The sequence below is a fragment of the Aythya ferina genome, assembly GCF_964211825.1.
Source record: "Aythya ferina genome assembly, chromosome: 6".
Classification (NCBI taxonomy): domain Eukaryota; kingdom Metazoa; phylum Chordata; class Aves; order Anseriformes; family Anatidae; genus Aythya; species Aythya ferina.
The window spans coordinates 17,457,957-17,472,123 of NC_140303.1; the positions used below are offsets into that span (position 1 = coordinate 17,457,957).

The following is a 14,167-nucleotide window of genomic DNA, read 5'->3' on the forward strand; positions in this document are numbered from 1 at the left end:
GTTAATTACCAATTAGATTGATCTAATTAATATAGTGATGAATGTAAACTTGCACCTTCCCTAACAACTAATTTCAGAAAACAAATACTTGTTTGTAGTCTTTGTTCATTCTAAGATAAGCCAGGGTAAGGTGCAAGTATCTGTGGCTTGAAGTAAATGATTGCAACGGCGATAGCTTTGCGTTTATCATCATGTTTTAACTTTTTCATGTTAAATGGCACCAATTAAATAAACATAAAGGAGTACTGAAACATCTGGCTTTCACTGAAAGCTAGGAGATGTGTGTTTGAAGGAGAACATTTCCACATGTTGGAAAGCATCAGACAAATGCAAGCATGAGAAGCTGGGGGAGGCAGGGAAGAAGGACTGTGGTATGCTGTACTTTGAAATGTTTACAGAAATCAGATCAGGATTTGTTTTAACTATTACAAGGTTTGTCTAGCTACATAAAAGTGAGATATTGAGTATTATCAAACTTTATTTAAAAAAAAAAAAAAAAACTTATCCCTGCAATTAGAATATAGTGTGGTCTTTGAGGTCTTTGCAATACAGTTTTGTGTGCTCTGGTTATTATCAGATTATTGCAGAATTTAGTACCTCAGTTTGTAGTATGGATGTGGTGAATAGCTGTCCTCTAATCTAGGATAATTACACCTTGTATTTTCAGTCATTGTGGAAAGGCTTTAGGAAGCAGAAACAGAGGGAGAAGAATGTTTCCACTGCTTCACAGGAAAGAGTAACTGATAAATCCACAAAAGTAGAAAACAAAATTATTTTTAATGCAAGTGATTTCTGACAGGACAAGTTAATTCTGTTAGCCTTATGAAAACCTGGGGAGGAGAAGGGAAGTGAACGGATATTTTGCAGCAGGACTGTGCAGGTTAGCTACAGTAGTACTGTTGTGAGGATCAAAGGAAATAAACCTTGGGCAGGTAAAGAGATTCCTTGGTGAAAAACAAACAAAACACAAAAGGGATTGGAAGAGAAGCATTCCGTATTGCTCTACAGACTCTGAAGACGTGGGCAAATAAAGGAGGAAATAGGAATATTGTCCTGGTTTTGTCTGGCTTGTGAGGAGAGCAGCTATGACTCTAGATGCTTTTCCCTCTCCCTTGAATTCTCCCATCCCTTTCCTGCTCCCAAAATGGCATCTCATTTCTACTCTGTTTTCCCCTTTGCTGCACTTCAAAAGTGCTGTGGATAGCCTCATATCATAAATTATGTCACTGAACTAATTGCAACTACCACACTGAATCCACAGTAATATTTCAGTTCATGTTGCTCTGAGAATAAGCATGGAAGCCTTTCCGAAGGTCAATGCGTGCATCCTGCGTGGTAACTCACAGAACTGTAGCGCACAAGTGCTGGGTGCTGGGAATGGTGCCTTTCAGCATGGAGCATCCCAGGACAAGGGGTAGTGTGCGCCCACTGCCTGAGGTTGTGCCAGCGCCCTGCAAGAGCCTGCCTAGGCACCACAGTGAATGCCAGCCACAGCGTAAACAGCTTTAATCTACTGATTTTTGGAAGGTCTTAAACTGAAAACCAATGAGCCCATGGCTCCAGAGTCACCAATGTTTTTTTTTTATCACAAAGGCAGGGGTCGTATAAATACATTGCCTGAAGTGTAGTATCTTGACCTCTTTCAGTAAAGCAAATTTATATTATCTTACACAAATATGGTAATTTATACAGGGCTTAAAAGACTTAATGTAGTGAATAAACTCTTCAAATGAAGGATGAATTTTTTCACCCATTGTACTAGAACTAGTGTCTCTCTAAGAATGCTATTTTATAAAAAGCCTATTTATTTTTAAAATACTTTACACTAAAAAACACTTTAACATACCTATTTTTATCATTCACTGTATAACTCCTAACATGTGTCTTACTGAGGGTTCTTATGCAATGTATATATAGCAATGCATTACTATTTTGTCAGTGCCTTAATACTTATGCAAAGCGCTAACTACTGGAAGCTGCAGTGAGTCAAAATATATGTTTGGAATACTTTCTGAAACCCAGTTCCTTGTTTTCTTCCTTTCTGCAGCATTATCAATTTCTGATTACCATTCCTGCTGGTTTTAGCTGCCACCTTGGCATTTTAAGCTCAGAAGCAGCGGTGCGGTGTTGTGCATTGTTTCTTTTTTAGCCGGTAAAAAAAATCAGGCAAGTCCAAAAGTTCTTAAAGGACTTACCGTGATTTTTTCTGAGTTCGTCTGTGACAGTTTTGCACTGCACATCAGCTCAGGTTAGACAGGCTTTGAAGGTGGAATTTAGCTGTATCTGAATGCAGAATTCCCCAAGCTTGGTAGATCATATTCTCATAACATGATTTAGTAAGGGTGCTCTGGGGTATGCATGCTCTGAGTGTGTATATTTGCTTTCCTTCACTGCTATTTGTACAGCTTCTTTTACATTTTTTTTGCCAGGATGACAGTGTTTGCATTTGGCCTACTTTGGTTATTATTAGATTCTTTCTGTGCCCTGTAATTGACTCTTTTCTGAGATGCCATGTAAGAAGCCTAGAGTCTTTTACATGTGTTATTTAAATATTTGATTTTTTCCCTCGATTTGTCTGCAAGCCTTGTTTCTCTCTTCAGCAGCTTTCAGAAATAAACTAAAATGTTTTCAAGCCCTGTAACATTCCTACTGACACAGACCAGTAGGGTCTAGAGAAGAGCTGACTGGGAAATGTTGATGAGTGCCAAAGTTCAACAAATAAATAAATAGCATCTTAGATAGGCTTAAGACTTCCCCGCAGCGTGGTAACCTAGCAGAAAAGGAGGAGACAATGCACTGTGGCCATACCACCAGCTGGATGAAACGATGAGGTATCAACCATTTCAGCTACATGTTTGCATCTTATGCCAGCTACAATCACTGGTCATCACATGACAAACGTCACCAATTATAATAAATAAAAAAGCTTTTCTCATGAAATGAACTGACCCATATTGAGTTTGACTTATCCCCTTTTTCCTGTTTCCTCTGTCACCAAAGGTGCAAGCCAAAATGCCTTATTCACCTGTTACTTCAACATCAGACTGGGTTTGGTTTGTTTGTTTGTTCTTGTGGGGTTATGTCTGCCTGTATTGAGAGCTGTCCTCCAATTTTGGCCTCTCTTTCTAACTTACCACCTTCTTAAACATGCTGTCAGATGTACTCACAAGAACTTAGTCGTTAAATACAGAAGAAAAACGTATCTTCTGCTGAAACTTCTGGAATAATGTCAGTGTCCTCCACTGCTCATGACATCTTCTACTCCTTGCTGCCCCCTGCCTGTGCTGTCAGTCCCTTCCACCTGCATTTCAATCACTTTTCTCGTGCTGTTTCAGACAGCTGCTGTAATAAAGTTCAGTTAGACCAACATTAAATTTTTTTTTTTTCATGAAGATATGTCTGTAGGACCGACTCTGTAAATATCTTTCAAGCAGTAACATTAAGAAAATTTCCTACTTCATTAGGTATTTTCTTCCTAAACAATATGAGACAAATTCTTTCATAACATTGCCCTGTTTTAAAATTTCCTTCAAATATTTTTTCTGTAATATTTAATAAATTCCTTCCTCACTCACCAGTCAGAGCTTTGGACCAAAGTAGAATGTGTGAAGTTGTACAAGTATCAGAAAAATGCTTAAACTGCAAAACTGGTTTGGGAATCTAACATCAGCATTATTTGAATGCAGAGATATTTTTGGAATTTGGAGGCAGGAGGGTGCTGGAGAAGAGAGGAGGAATCCAGGGCTATAGATTTCCTAATTACAAGCAGGGCATGTCAGACACTACAATCAATAAGCTGCTCACTCACATTTCTGCATGACTGGAGCACACTGTTGAGTTATCATGGTGTATATTTTTATTTAAACAGCTGTGCAGATGACCTTACATCAGGGTCAAAGCTGGTGAGTCAAATCATGTTGCAAGTAAAATTTCAAAGGGGTATCTGGCTAGCTAGTGAAATTATAGTTTCACGTGACTAAGCAATTTAAGATAAGTACTGTAGCTGAGAATCAAAATGGAATATTTTTCCCCCAAGTGATTAAGCACAAGTTCTTCACACTGTAAAAATATTTCTCTGAGTTCATTCAAGCATCTAATCATCTCACTGGATCATAGCCAGAAGCTAACTGAACAAACTTGTGCATGTGCAGGCTGGAAGCAATAAAAAAAACTATTGCTGGAATGTGTAGTTTTGAGTAACTATCAAATTCAGTTATTTCTTTAGCATGGATTATTGGAGTCTCTCATTTTAAATTTTTAAAATAAACTCCCAGGACAGCATTCAACAACTGGATACAAAAGGATAAATATCCAACAAATACTCTACAAAGCATTTTATGGAGAAAAAAGGAAAAAAAATACCTAGTTAGCAGGCTCATATACGTTTATGAAAAGACTGAAATATGGCAATGAACCCTGGACTCTTCTTTATTTGGATACCAAATAGACTTCACGTTCACAGGGGGGCTGAAGCTCTCCTAACTCCAGTGCACCAGTCAGGTGCCAGGCATTTCTGTGTTTGAAAACCCAAACTTTCATTTTTGGGGTGGACTTTTTATTTATTTATTTATTTATTTATTGACTGCCCATTAAAATCTTTGAGGACATGAATGGGATGGACACTAATAGTTCTGTGGAACAGGAATTATCTCATTGATCTGAAAAACTGAAGCTAACACAGTGATGGAAATATGTGAGTTGCTGTTTTCCAGTTTACTGGAGGTGTTCTACTCAGGAATGGTCCATGTAGTGATGCACAGATCTAGTCTCAGCAACAAGAATTAAATCCCGCTGCATTTCAGATACTATTTGCATTAAAATGTTGCTGTGCCTCAGCTAGTAAATCCTGCTTCATAGGGCTTTTCTGATGAGGAGAAGCATTTAAGCCTATTCTGTTCATTAAGTCATCAATATATTGAACTCTTCAAAACACAGCAGTTCTGAGGTCTCTTTTCAGACCAGAATTATACTCTAACGTGGATAAGGGATCTTTAGAGAAAATCAGAATTTCCCATGGGAAACTGTGAAAATTTAGGAAAGAGAGGAGAGAAAAAAGGAAAAAAAAAAAAAAAAAAATCCCTAGGAAAGGGATGGGAATGCAGGACATGTATGTTGTTTCAAAGACCAAGCCTGCTCTCACCAAGTCAACTAGCAGGGCACCCATGACCCTAGCGAGAGTTCAGCTGGTTTCAGAATAATGGAAGCTGGCAGCCAGCATGGAACTGAAGCACATCTGCCTCATTCACAGAGGAGAGCTGCTCAGAAAATTAATATTGCTGTGTACTGTATTTTAGGAATTAAGTAGCTGTGATGGAGAAAACACGGATATAAGAAGACAGTTGTAAAGCAGAGAGGTTGTAAGTTAAAAGGAAACAGGCTTGCTAGAACAAGTAGTCTTTATCATTGCTGTTTGTTCTTTATGGCCTGATTTGCATCCTCTGACTGTTGGAGTTACTGTGTTCAGTGGTTATATTGCTTGCAAATTTAGGAAAACGGAATTTAGTTCTTCAAGGCACCAAGAGCCATAGTTTAAACAAAAGATTTACAGCCCTGCTTAATGTGAAATAATGTGCTAAATACTCTGTTGAATTGGATCCAGAATGTTCAACATCTCACAGGACTTGGCTCCTGACAAGTACCTCCTTTGCTGCATCTGTCTGGAGGCTAGCTCTAGCTAGTCTGTGCATGAGAACCTTATTGCTGCCCAAAGGCTTGTGACAACCAAGAGGGCTGCACTAAGAAGTAAGGCCTAGTGATGTAGGGAAAAATTAGAGCCCTCTTTCTATTCCCTTGAATGCTGTTGTATAGATTATGTCAGATTGTTTTGCTTTGTGATGTGCAGAACTTGAGGGACTTAGTCAACATTTAGTCTGCTTAAATTTCAGACGTTTGATCTCAGCTATCACCAGTTGTGATCACCACACCAATCACATTTGAGGTTTATATATTCGTAAAATGATTATGCTGTTTATACTGTTGGTTTTGTTTTTGTTTGTTTTGGTTGTCTTTGCTTTTTTGTTTGTATGTTTGTTTTTTTTTGTTTGTTTGTTTGCTTTTATTTAGTTGGTTGGTGGGTTGTTTGTTTTCTTTGTTGTTGTTGTTTGTTTGTTTTTAGAAATAGAAAATCAGGAGATTTTAAGATAAGTAGAGCTTCTGAACTGTATAGGAAGGAAGAGAACAAATATAAAGAATCAAATACGTGCTGCAAACTTGTTTACCTAACTACTCAGCTATTTGTTTTAACATCTGAAAATGTTATTTGTAACTTTATGCTTCTTGCCTTCAGCTAAACCTCTAGCATATGAAGAAAAGCTGGGAAGAGGAGAAAAATTAATATAGTAGCTCTGGGAAATAGATCAAATGATATTTAGAAACAAAACAGCAGTGTATATCAGGAACTTCTAAGTTTCCTTTGCTCTGCTTTGCTAACTAAAAGGTTATCTTCCAATTCAAGGTCTGAGTCTAAGATAACATCTTAAAATTAATTTTGTTATTTACAGGCTGTTTTCTTTAAAATTGATTTATTTTTTAAAAACTGTTTTAGCAATCTGAAATATGTGATACAAAGAGTGGAGAAAAAGTGAAGTGCTCATAATTTATTTGTTTTTAAATAAAAATTGGATGAAAAATGGGTGGAAAAATGTGTTAGCTAAAGCAGTGAATAGATACTGGAAATTCTGATGACCAGAAGGTGAGGATGGCAGGGGAGGACAGCTTGGTGAACACTGGCACCTGTGGCCTGGGCAATGCAGTCCAGCACTGGCAGCAGAGGTGACTCAGTCCTGAGGAAGGACGGATACTGATCACTACTCTTCATTTTCGTGGAGCATTTCTAGTTAATAAAGATTGTGTTACGAATCAAGTGCCACCTCATTAGATATCTCACCAAAGACCAAAATGATTTCCTCAGGATCGTAAAATTGTTGTGGTTATTTAACCTCACGAAGTGACAGTGGAACAGCGTTGCACCATGTTGTTGTTTCCCAAAGATTTTGTAGGAGGGAAGCTGAAGCCCTTAATGGTTAGAATAGTGGTCTGGCAGCCTAAGCTATGTGTAGGTATTTTAAATGACAATATTTAAAGTATTTGTATAAATTGAATAATGTTGTGAAAATATTGCTCTTATGTAAAGATTTTTGGTGCTGACATCCTGAAAAGTGTCAGTGAACGTATTGCTGTATGGTTATCACCGAGTGGCACCCCTTTCGTTATACCAACCCACCATTAACAATGTTCTGATTTCCATTTTTGTAGTTTTTATTTTGTAATTCTGAGGGAAGTTGTGCTCTGATGTTGCTGATTTGGAAGATGTTCAGCCATCTGAAGCTGAAGATAGACATCTGCTGCGTGGAAGACCTGAGCACAGAGATTTGCTAGGCAAGGCAGTTCAGACTGGGCCAGAGTCTTGGTCTCATTAACGGTCTGCTCATACAAACAGCTGGCACTGAAGTGGTCATAAAGCCACCCTGAAGAAATCGTGGAGAACGTGCTGTCTGGATTAGCTGGCTTGAGGCCATCTCCCCTTCTTGTTACAGTCTTCCCTTCTTCCTGCATTTCCTTTTATCTGGCTAATGGCTCATGGTGAGAAGTCAGAGAGGGTGGGCCCAGAGCCAGGAGACTGTCCCTGTGTGCCAAAGCAAAACCCCGTCTGTGAAGCGAGTCTCAGGAACCAGTGTTGCAAGTATAAATTGCAGAGCCTTATCTGTGATCATGGCTAAGTGGAGCAGTATAAAGGCCTTATGACCTTCAGCTGGACTTATGCTGTCGATCTTGCCCAGGTACATCAGTGTGATTACCAGACAAGGATTGATGTTGAAGTTTCTTGTATGGTCTCAGTTCTTTTATCATTAATTTCATAAAGTAGTGCCTTCTTTTATTTATTTATTTATTTATTTATTGGGGGGGGGGGGGGGGGGGGGGGTAGGGGGTTGTTTTGTGGTGTTTTTGTTTGTTTGTTTTGTTTTGTTTCTGTCAAACAGCGGTCAAGGAAATGCTCAGTATTTTATTGTAAAGTTATTTCTCTCCCACTTTTACATCTAGGCATAAGTTGTAATTTAAATCTGCTATGCTTCTGAGTCCTCGAGTGTCTATTTTAGAAATGCTGAATACACTCTTCAGCCAAGGTTCCATAGATCCAAAATTCCTTAAATAACTTTTGTTTAAAAAGCAAGCAAACAAAAACTTTTCCTAAAAGGTTATCTACTTGTTTTTCTACTTACTGTCTATTGATTATACTACTATATTTCAAGTCATTCTTCATCTCATTATCTCTAAGCACTACAATTATGGCCAATTATCATAATACATATGTCGGATAATTTCATTATATCCACTGGTGACTCAAAATCTAAGCTGATATAACTGGAGGCAGACTCTGGACGATTATATTTTGCTCTACTGCTGTGGGAGTCTGATGTAAGGCAGTCTCCCTAAAGTCATGTGAAAGAAAGTGTGCTTTTATAGAACTGCTTTTTTCGTTGGAGGTGAAAGATGCAGCAGGTAATAAAGTAGCCAGGGCACCAGAGTAGACTTGAAAATATACCGTGCTATAGTCACAAAAATAAACAAATGAGTAAAGTTTTTTGTTGTTTGATAATTAAGAATCACGTTCGGTTGTGTCACCTTGAGATCTCATCCCTTAGTTAAAGCCTTCCAGAAAGTGACTGAAAAAAGCTTAACTTGGGCACTTTCAGGGGGGAGTTCAGAAGACCTGCCTCCATTGACAGGAAGAGGATCTAAGGCTTTAGTAACTAGATTTCCTGGCAAAACTAGATGACTAGATTTGGATGGGAGTAACACTCCTTTTCTCATAAGGGTTCAATAAGAAAAGCAATTTTCCCCACGCAGAGCTTCACAGGACTGAGGAAAAATAGTTACTTCAGAAGTCATATATAATCATGTGATTTATGTTTCTTTCCCCTAAAATTTTACATAAATAAGGTAGAATTTATTTATATTTGTTAGTGTGCAAGCATTACATTCTCTTATGTTATTAGGTATCTGGACAAATCCATAACTAACGTGCTTATGTCAAGGTATGTCCATCACAGAAAATAAAAAAAAAAAAAAAAAAGTGGACTAAACTTTTAATTCAGTAGAAAATGTTTATCCAACTATCCAGTGAATGGGGAGGATCTATGCTGTAATGCTACATCCTGTGTAGAAACAACTCTTATACCAAAAAACAGGCACTCAATGTCATTTTAGGTGTCTGGGCTTATCCCATTAGCTTCTGCTTCCTGCCTCAGAGAAACCTGGGTCTCTTTTGTGCTGCATCCCACTGCCAGTCCTGCGTGGATGTTGCTGATACCCTAGGACATTTCAAAAGTCACTGGACAAACACATTTGACCACCTGAATTTCACCTTCTCCATCTGGAATATAAAGACAGTTTTAGCATACAAATTGCTGTGAGCTTCTGTTAATCGCATGTTATATCCTTAACAAAAGTAACTTGGAAGCCATTGCAAAGCCTGATGGAAATCTATAAGCAAATCTTCTATGTGGTGCTTTTTTGCAACCCTGAATTGAAAAATTGAATCCTTAGCAAATTTGGTCATCATTCCAGGAAGCAAAGTAGTAATATTTTTACAAAAAAAAAATAATAATAATAATAAAAATAAAGCTTCTAATGCAAAATAACTTATTTTATTTATTTATTTATTTTAAAAAAAAGCAGTTACTTATAAACCAAGATAATTTTGGTACATTACAATATGTTGTATTATGCATCAGAGAATTTTGATATCATTGATTAAAATTGAGCTGGAGCTTATTGAACTGTGACAATTTACACCAAATCAGCTTTTGACCTGTAATAGATGATCTCCATTAGAATATTTGGCAGTTTATAAAACTATCATATTCGTGACTCCAATAACAAATGAAAATCTTTACAGAAAATATCTTGAACTGAAAAGCAGTGGTCTTCAAGGTTAGGTAACACAGTAAACTGAATTTAAATATGCATACAGAGTAAGTTTAAAATTTTTTCTAAAGTTGATGTTTACTGCTGAACAGTAAGTAGCACACAGCATGTGTATTTATACCTGTACCATCCATTTACAGTTGTTTCACTGGTAGAAAACAAACTCAGCATTTGACTGGAAAACAAAATGTTGAGAAGCTATGAAGTCATGTCATTGATTTTGTTCAGTAGGAAAGAGCAAGGGACTTCGATGGACTTAAATTATTGACTTAATTATACAAATTACAAAAATGGACTTTATTATACAAAGGTATAAAGCATATTTGGAAAGGTATCTGCAAAGCAAATGTTCTTCCCAAGTAAAAAGTTGAACATCTAGGGTTTAGCTGGCAATGAACGTGTGTTTCTCGTTACATACTGCATCTGTAATGTAAACTGTAGGTTTCTTCAGAAGAAGCTCACAGTGAAAGCCCTTTCACCCTCGTACTCTAATCTTTTGGAAATATGCTCTCCAGAGAAGTATTTATTTAAAAAAAAAAAAAAAAAAAAAAAAAAGGGGGGGGGGGGGAGGAGGACACAACATTGTTAGAACATTTTGTGTTACAATTTAATCACCAAAAATAAAATAGGCCCCTATTTAAGGTAACAAGAGTATTGCCACTACTCTCTATGAAGCCAGAACTAAGATGCTGGGCTGAACTTAGCTGACTTCTATGAAGTGAGGTTTGGAGTTTCCTGCAGGTTTTTCAGAATCAGCTCCAAAGCAGAATCTCTGATCTGATGCGTACTACTGACAGGAAAGAAGTACCAAACTTGAAGCACTGATAAAAAGATTTAATTCCCTCTTTTACATCGAAACAAGTATGTCAACAAGACCACAGTAAACATTTTCTCTTTGAAATTCAAAACTATATTTCATATCACTTAGCACAATGTTTCTGGACTAACAAGTGAAAGCTCTTATAAGTTTAAATATATCTACCAAAATCTTACAGTCTGCTCTGAAGCTTTCTGCCTTTGGCATAAATTTTTAAATGCGTACAGAAAAATGTAGGCACATCAAACATTCTTGCAATGGCTGTAATTACTCTTGGCCTAACCCAAAGGTTATTTTGCCATTATAAATGTCTGCTGCTGATGTCAGGTGCCCTGAACCAGGCTCTGTTTTTCTAACCTGGCATAGCAGTTAAGCAAGTGGTTAACTTAAAGTATAGAAATGGATGACTGGCATGAAAAGACTAACCTTTGTGTAAATGATTTCTAGGTTATCTACCAGCTCCATACAGGAAAGAAATTATCTTCAAAATATGTTTAAGCTTCTATAGCTTCAAGGGCAGAAGTCATACAAATCAATAAGATTCAGTGCTCAGTAAAAGAGAGGCCAAAATTTCAGATAAAGAAAGTTGCAGTTTTGGAACACAAAAGGTATTGCAACTGTGGACCTTGTAGGATATTATCAACAAAGCAAATGCTGCTAAATATATCGCAAATGTCAGGTGCAATTGCAAGCCACTAAATTCAGGAGGTAGTTGATATTTTTATTTCAGTTCAGATGTAGAATATTTTTGTCCCCGTAAGTTACAGAGTATTTTTCTGAGTTATATCATTTGACTAAGTAGATGAGGCCAAAGTCAGCTATGAGAGAATTGTGTAAAATGTTCTGACTAAGAATTGCTTAGATTCTGGATTTTAGAACATGGAGAGACAGGCTAAGCAAAGCCAAATGCAACCAGGGAAGAAACTGGGCAGTTGATGAGTTGTGCTGTGTTGATTATGGGTAATAGAAATATGTTTATACTGGGCTGCAGCTCGTTGGTAAAAGTTGCTTTGAAAGTTAATGTTAGCCTGCAGAGATAGGTGGAAAAAGTGTGGGAGCTAGGAAGATCTATGCCTAGAAGGTCCTGAAACAAGAGACGACAGAACGCTAATGGAAATGGACAGGTCTGATTCTTCTTTAGGTCATCTGCATCCTCAGCAATTCCAGTCACTTCCATTTTCCTTCACTAGGATTTAGCATCATCTTTCAGCAGCCTGAGTTAGCTCTCAGTCCAGAATTTGCATCCTTGCAGAGCTTTAGCTGGATCTTGAATGTCCCCATTCTATTCACTACAGTTTAGCAATATATATATATATATATATTTATTGTAGTGAGTGAGCCCATGCACATACGTATTTTTTTCTAGATATGCTAAGTATATTTTTATCATTGCCAAAAATATATATCTGTCAGATTTTACCTGTTTCTTTGGCTTATCCTTCTACTGAACTCAAACTCCATCATAAAAGGATGGTAAATTTCTAATACAGTCAGAGTTTACTTGGAAATATCAATGTTGAAGAACGACACCAAATATAGTCATATAAGTAGTATGACTTTACCATGTGCTCAAGTATTTTTGGAGCCCAGACAGTACATTATGAAGTGACAGATTCATGTAGTTCATCTGGTGATTTATAAAGTTTGCTAGCTGATTTAATAGAGTGCTAGAAAGCGTTGTTGTTCGACCAAGTAAAGAGAATCATAAAATGGTAATGAATGTTATGAAAGTTCATGAATATTTCATTTGGAGTCTCTCTCGGATGCCTGTTAGTTTATCTCAAGATCTAGGAGCATATTGCATATAAATCTGATGGTGGGTAGAACTGCACAGTACTCCGAGAGACAGGGAGCAAAGCGGCATGGTGAGAGCAACATGTGTTGGAACAAGTGTCTCCAAAGCTCTGTATCTCAGGTAAGTTCTCTGCTGAGCGGTCACAGGTTGTAAACTATCTTGAGTAGCAAGCAGCAGTCTGGCATTTCTCCTTTGCTATTTGCATGTTTAGAAACAGCAGGTAGCGTCTCTCCACTTCTCATTTTTACCAGTGATTTCTGAGAGTACTGGTTTACTGTAGCCCTGTAAGTAAGCTGTATTTGAAAAGCCCAAGTGGGTTCCCAGCTCATCAAGTATTTCTTGTATGTCCTGACTACAGCAATATACAATGTAGAGAGACATTCATAGTAAAGTAAATCTGGAACAGACTTCATATTTTTTCACCTTCTCATGCTACTTTAAATCTTGATTGGGTATATTTATCCTCTAAAAAAAATACCTATTCTATTGTTTCTAGTATGTGAAATATGTTCATCTGATAATGAAATGTGACCTTCTGTCTTACATTCCCTTGTATAAATAACCACAAGTCCAAGAGAAACAGAGTGGTTAGTGTATATAGCTCTTGTATCTTGCAAAAGAATGGTCTAGGAGTTTGTGTTGATAGAGGGTTTGAAGGGTAAACCTTGAGACTCAGGTCTGGGAGATAATAGGGGGGAGTTTTTTGAGATAACTGCTGACTATTGCACGAGACACAACTTTCTGACATCTGGCCCAGAGACTACTAAATAAGAAGAGGGGGGGGAGCTGAAGAACGACCGAAGGACGAAGCCTGGGAGGAAGACTATGAGTGACCCCCAGAGGGACCACTGGAGACTGATATGCACGCGTCCGTGGGATGGTTCGGGTCCTGGGAAACTAATTATAATAATGTTGCCTTTCCCAAAAGTGGTGATGAATATATATTAGCCTAGGAGCATAAAAACGAGCCGCCTGATGTAACTGGTGTGCATCTTGGTGGAGCAGAGACCCCTGGCGCACCCAGCACTGTTTGCTTACCTCTATTCGTTTAATAAATTGTAAACTTCGATTGTAACCCTATTTGGGACTTAGCCATTTATTACATAGTAGATCTTCAGTACTTCAGAGTAAAATTGGTTGGGTTGGTCCATACAAACAGTATTTCACTGTCTTGATCCAGAGCAGTGAAATGGACCTGCCTTTTCAAAGGAGTGCTGTCCTCCATCAGGAGGACTTTCTTTTGTTTCCATTTTGCTGGTTGTTTGTTAGCAGTAAAACCATTTAGAATAGTGGGCTTATAACTCCATGGAGCCTGAAGGCTTGAGCGACTCTAAGTAATGATATAACAACATCTGAGAGTGGGTTAGCAGTAGTACCATGGCAGAAGTTCTGTTTGAAATTACTCAGAAAAGCTGAAAACAAGGCATGAAGGACTTGAAGGGGCTTACATAGGTGGTTCATAGGTTTTCTGACAGTGCTTGCATGTGATATGAGATTGAATCCCATCCCAAAATTTGGAGGCTGTATGAGACCTCCTGAAGAGACTTGTTTTAGCTAATAAATCCTTCTGATATTAGCCCTTGGGATCCAAGATTCAGCTTTATTTTTAGATCTGTGGGCAAGATGAG

The 14,167-nt window shown here is 37.8% G+C and overlaps 1 protein-coding gene across 17 annotated transcripts in view; it reads left to right on the forward strand.

Annotated features, from left to right (window-relative positions):
- Positions 1-14,167, forward strand: part of LOC311438752 (uncharacterized protein) — a 228,557-nt gene that overhangs the window by 167,549 nt on the left and 46,841 nt on the right. For 6 of the 17 annotated variants that reach the window (XM_084523583.1, XM_084523587.1, XM_084523582.1 and 3 more), the window contains exon 1: positions 7,705-7,778. The exons of the other annotated variants lie outside the window; for them this stretch is intronic. In XM_084523583.1, coding sequence (XP_084379709.1) covers positions 7,740-7,778 — 39 coding nt within the window. In that variant the 5' untranslated portion in view covers positions 7,705-7,739. Of the gene's footprint in view, positions 1-7,704; positions 7,779-14,167 lie in introns of those variants that run through there. 17 annotated transcript variants of the gene reach the window in all.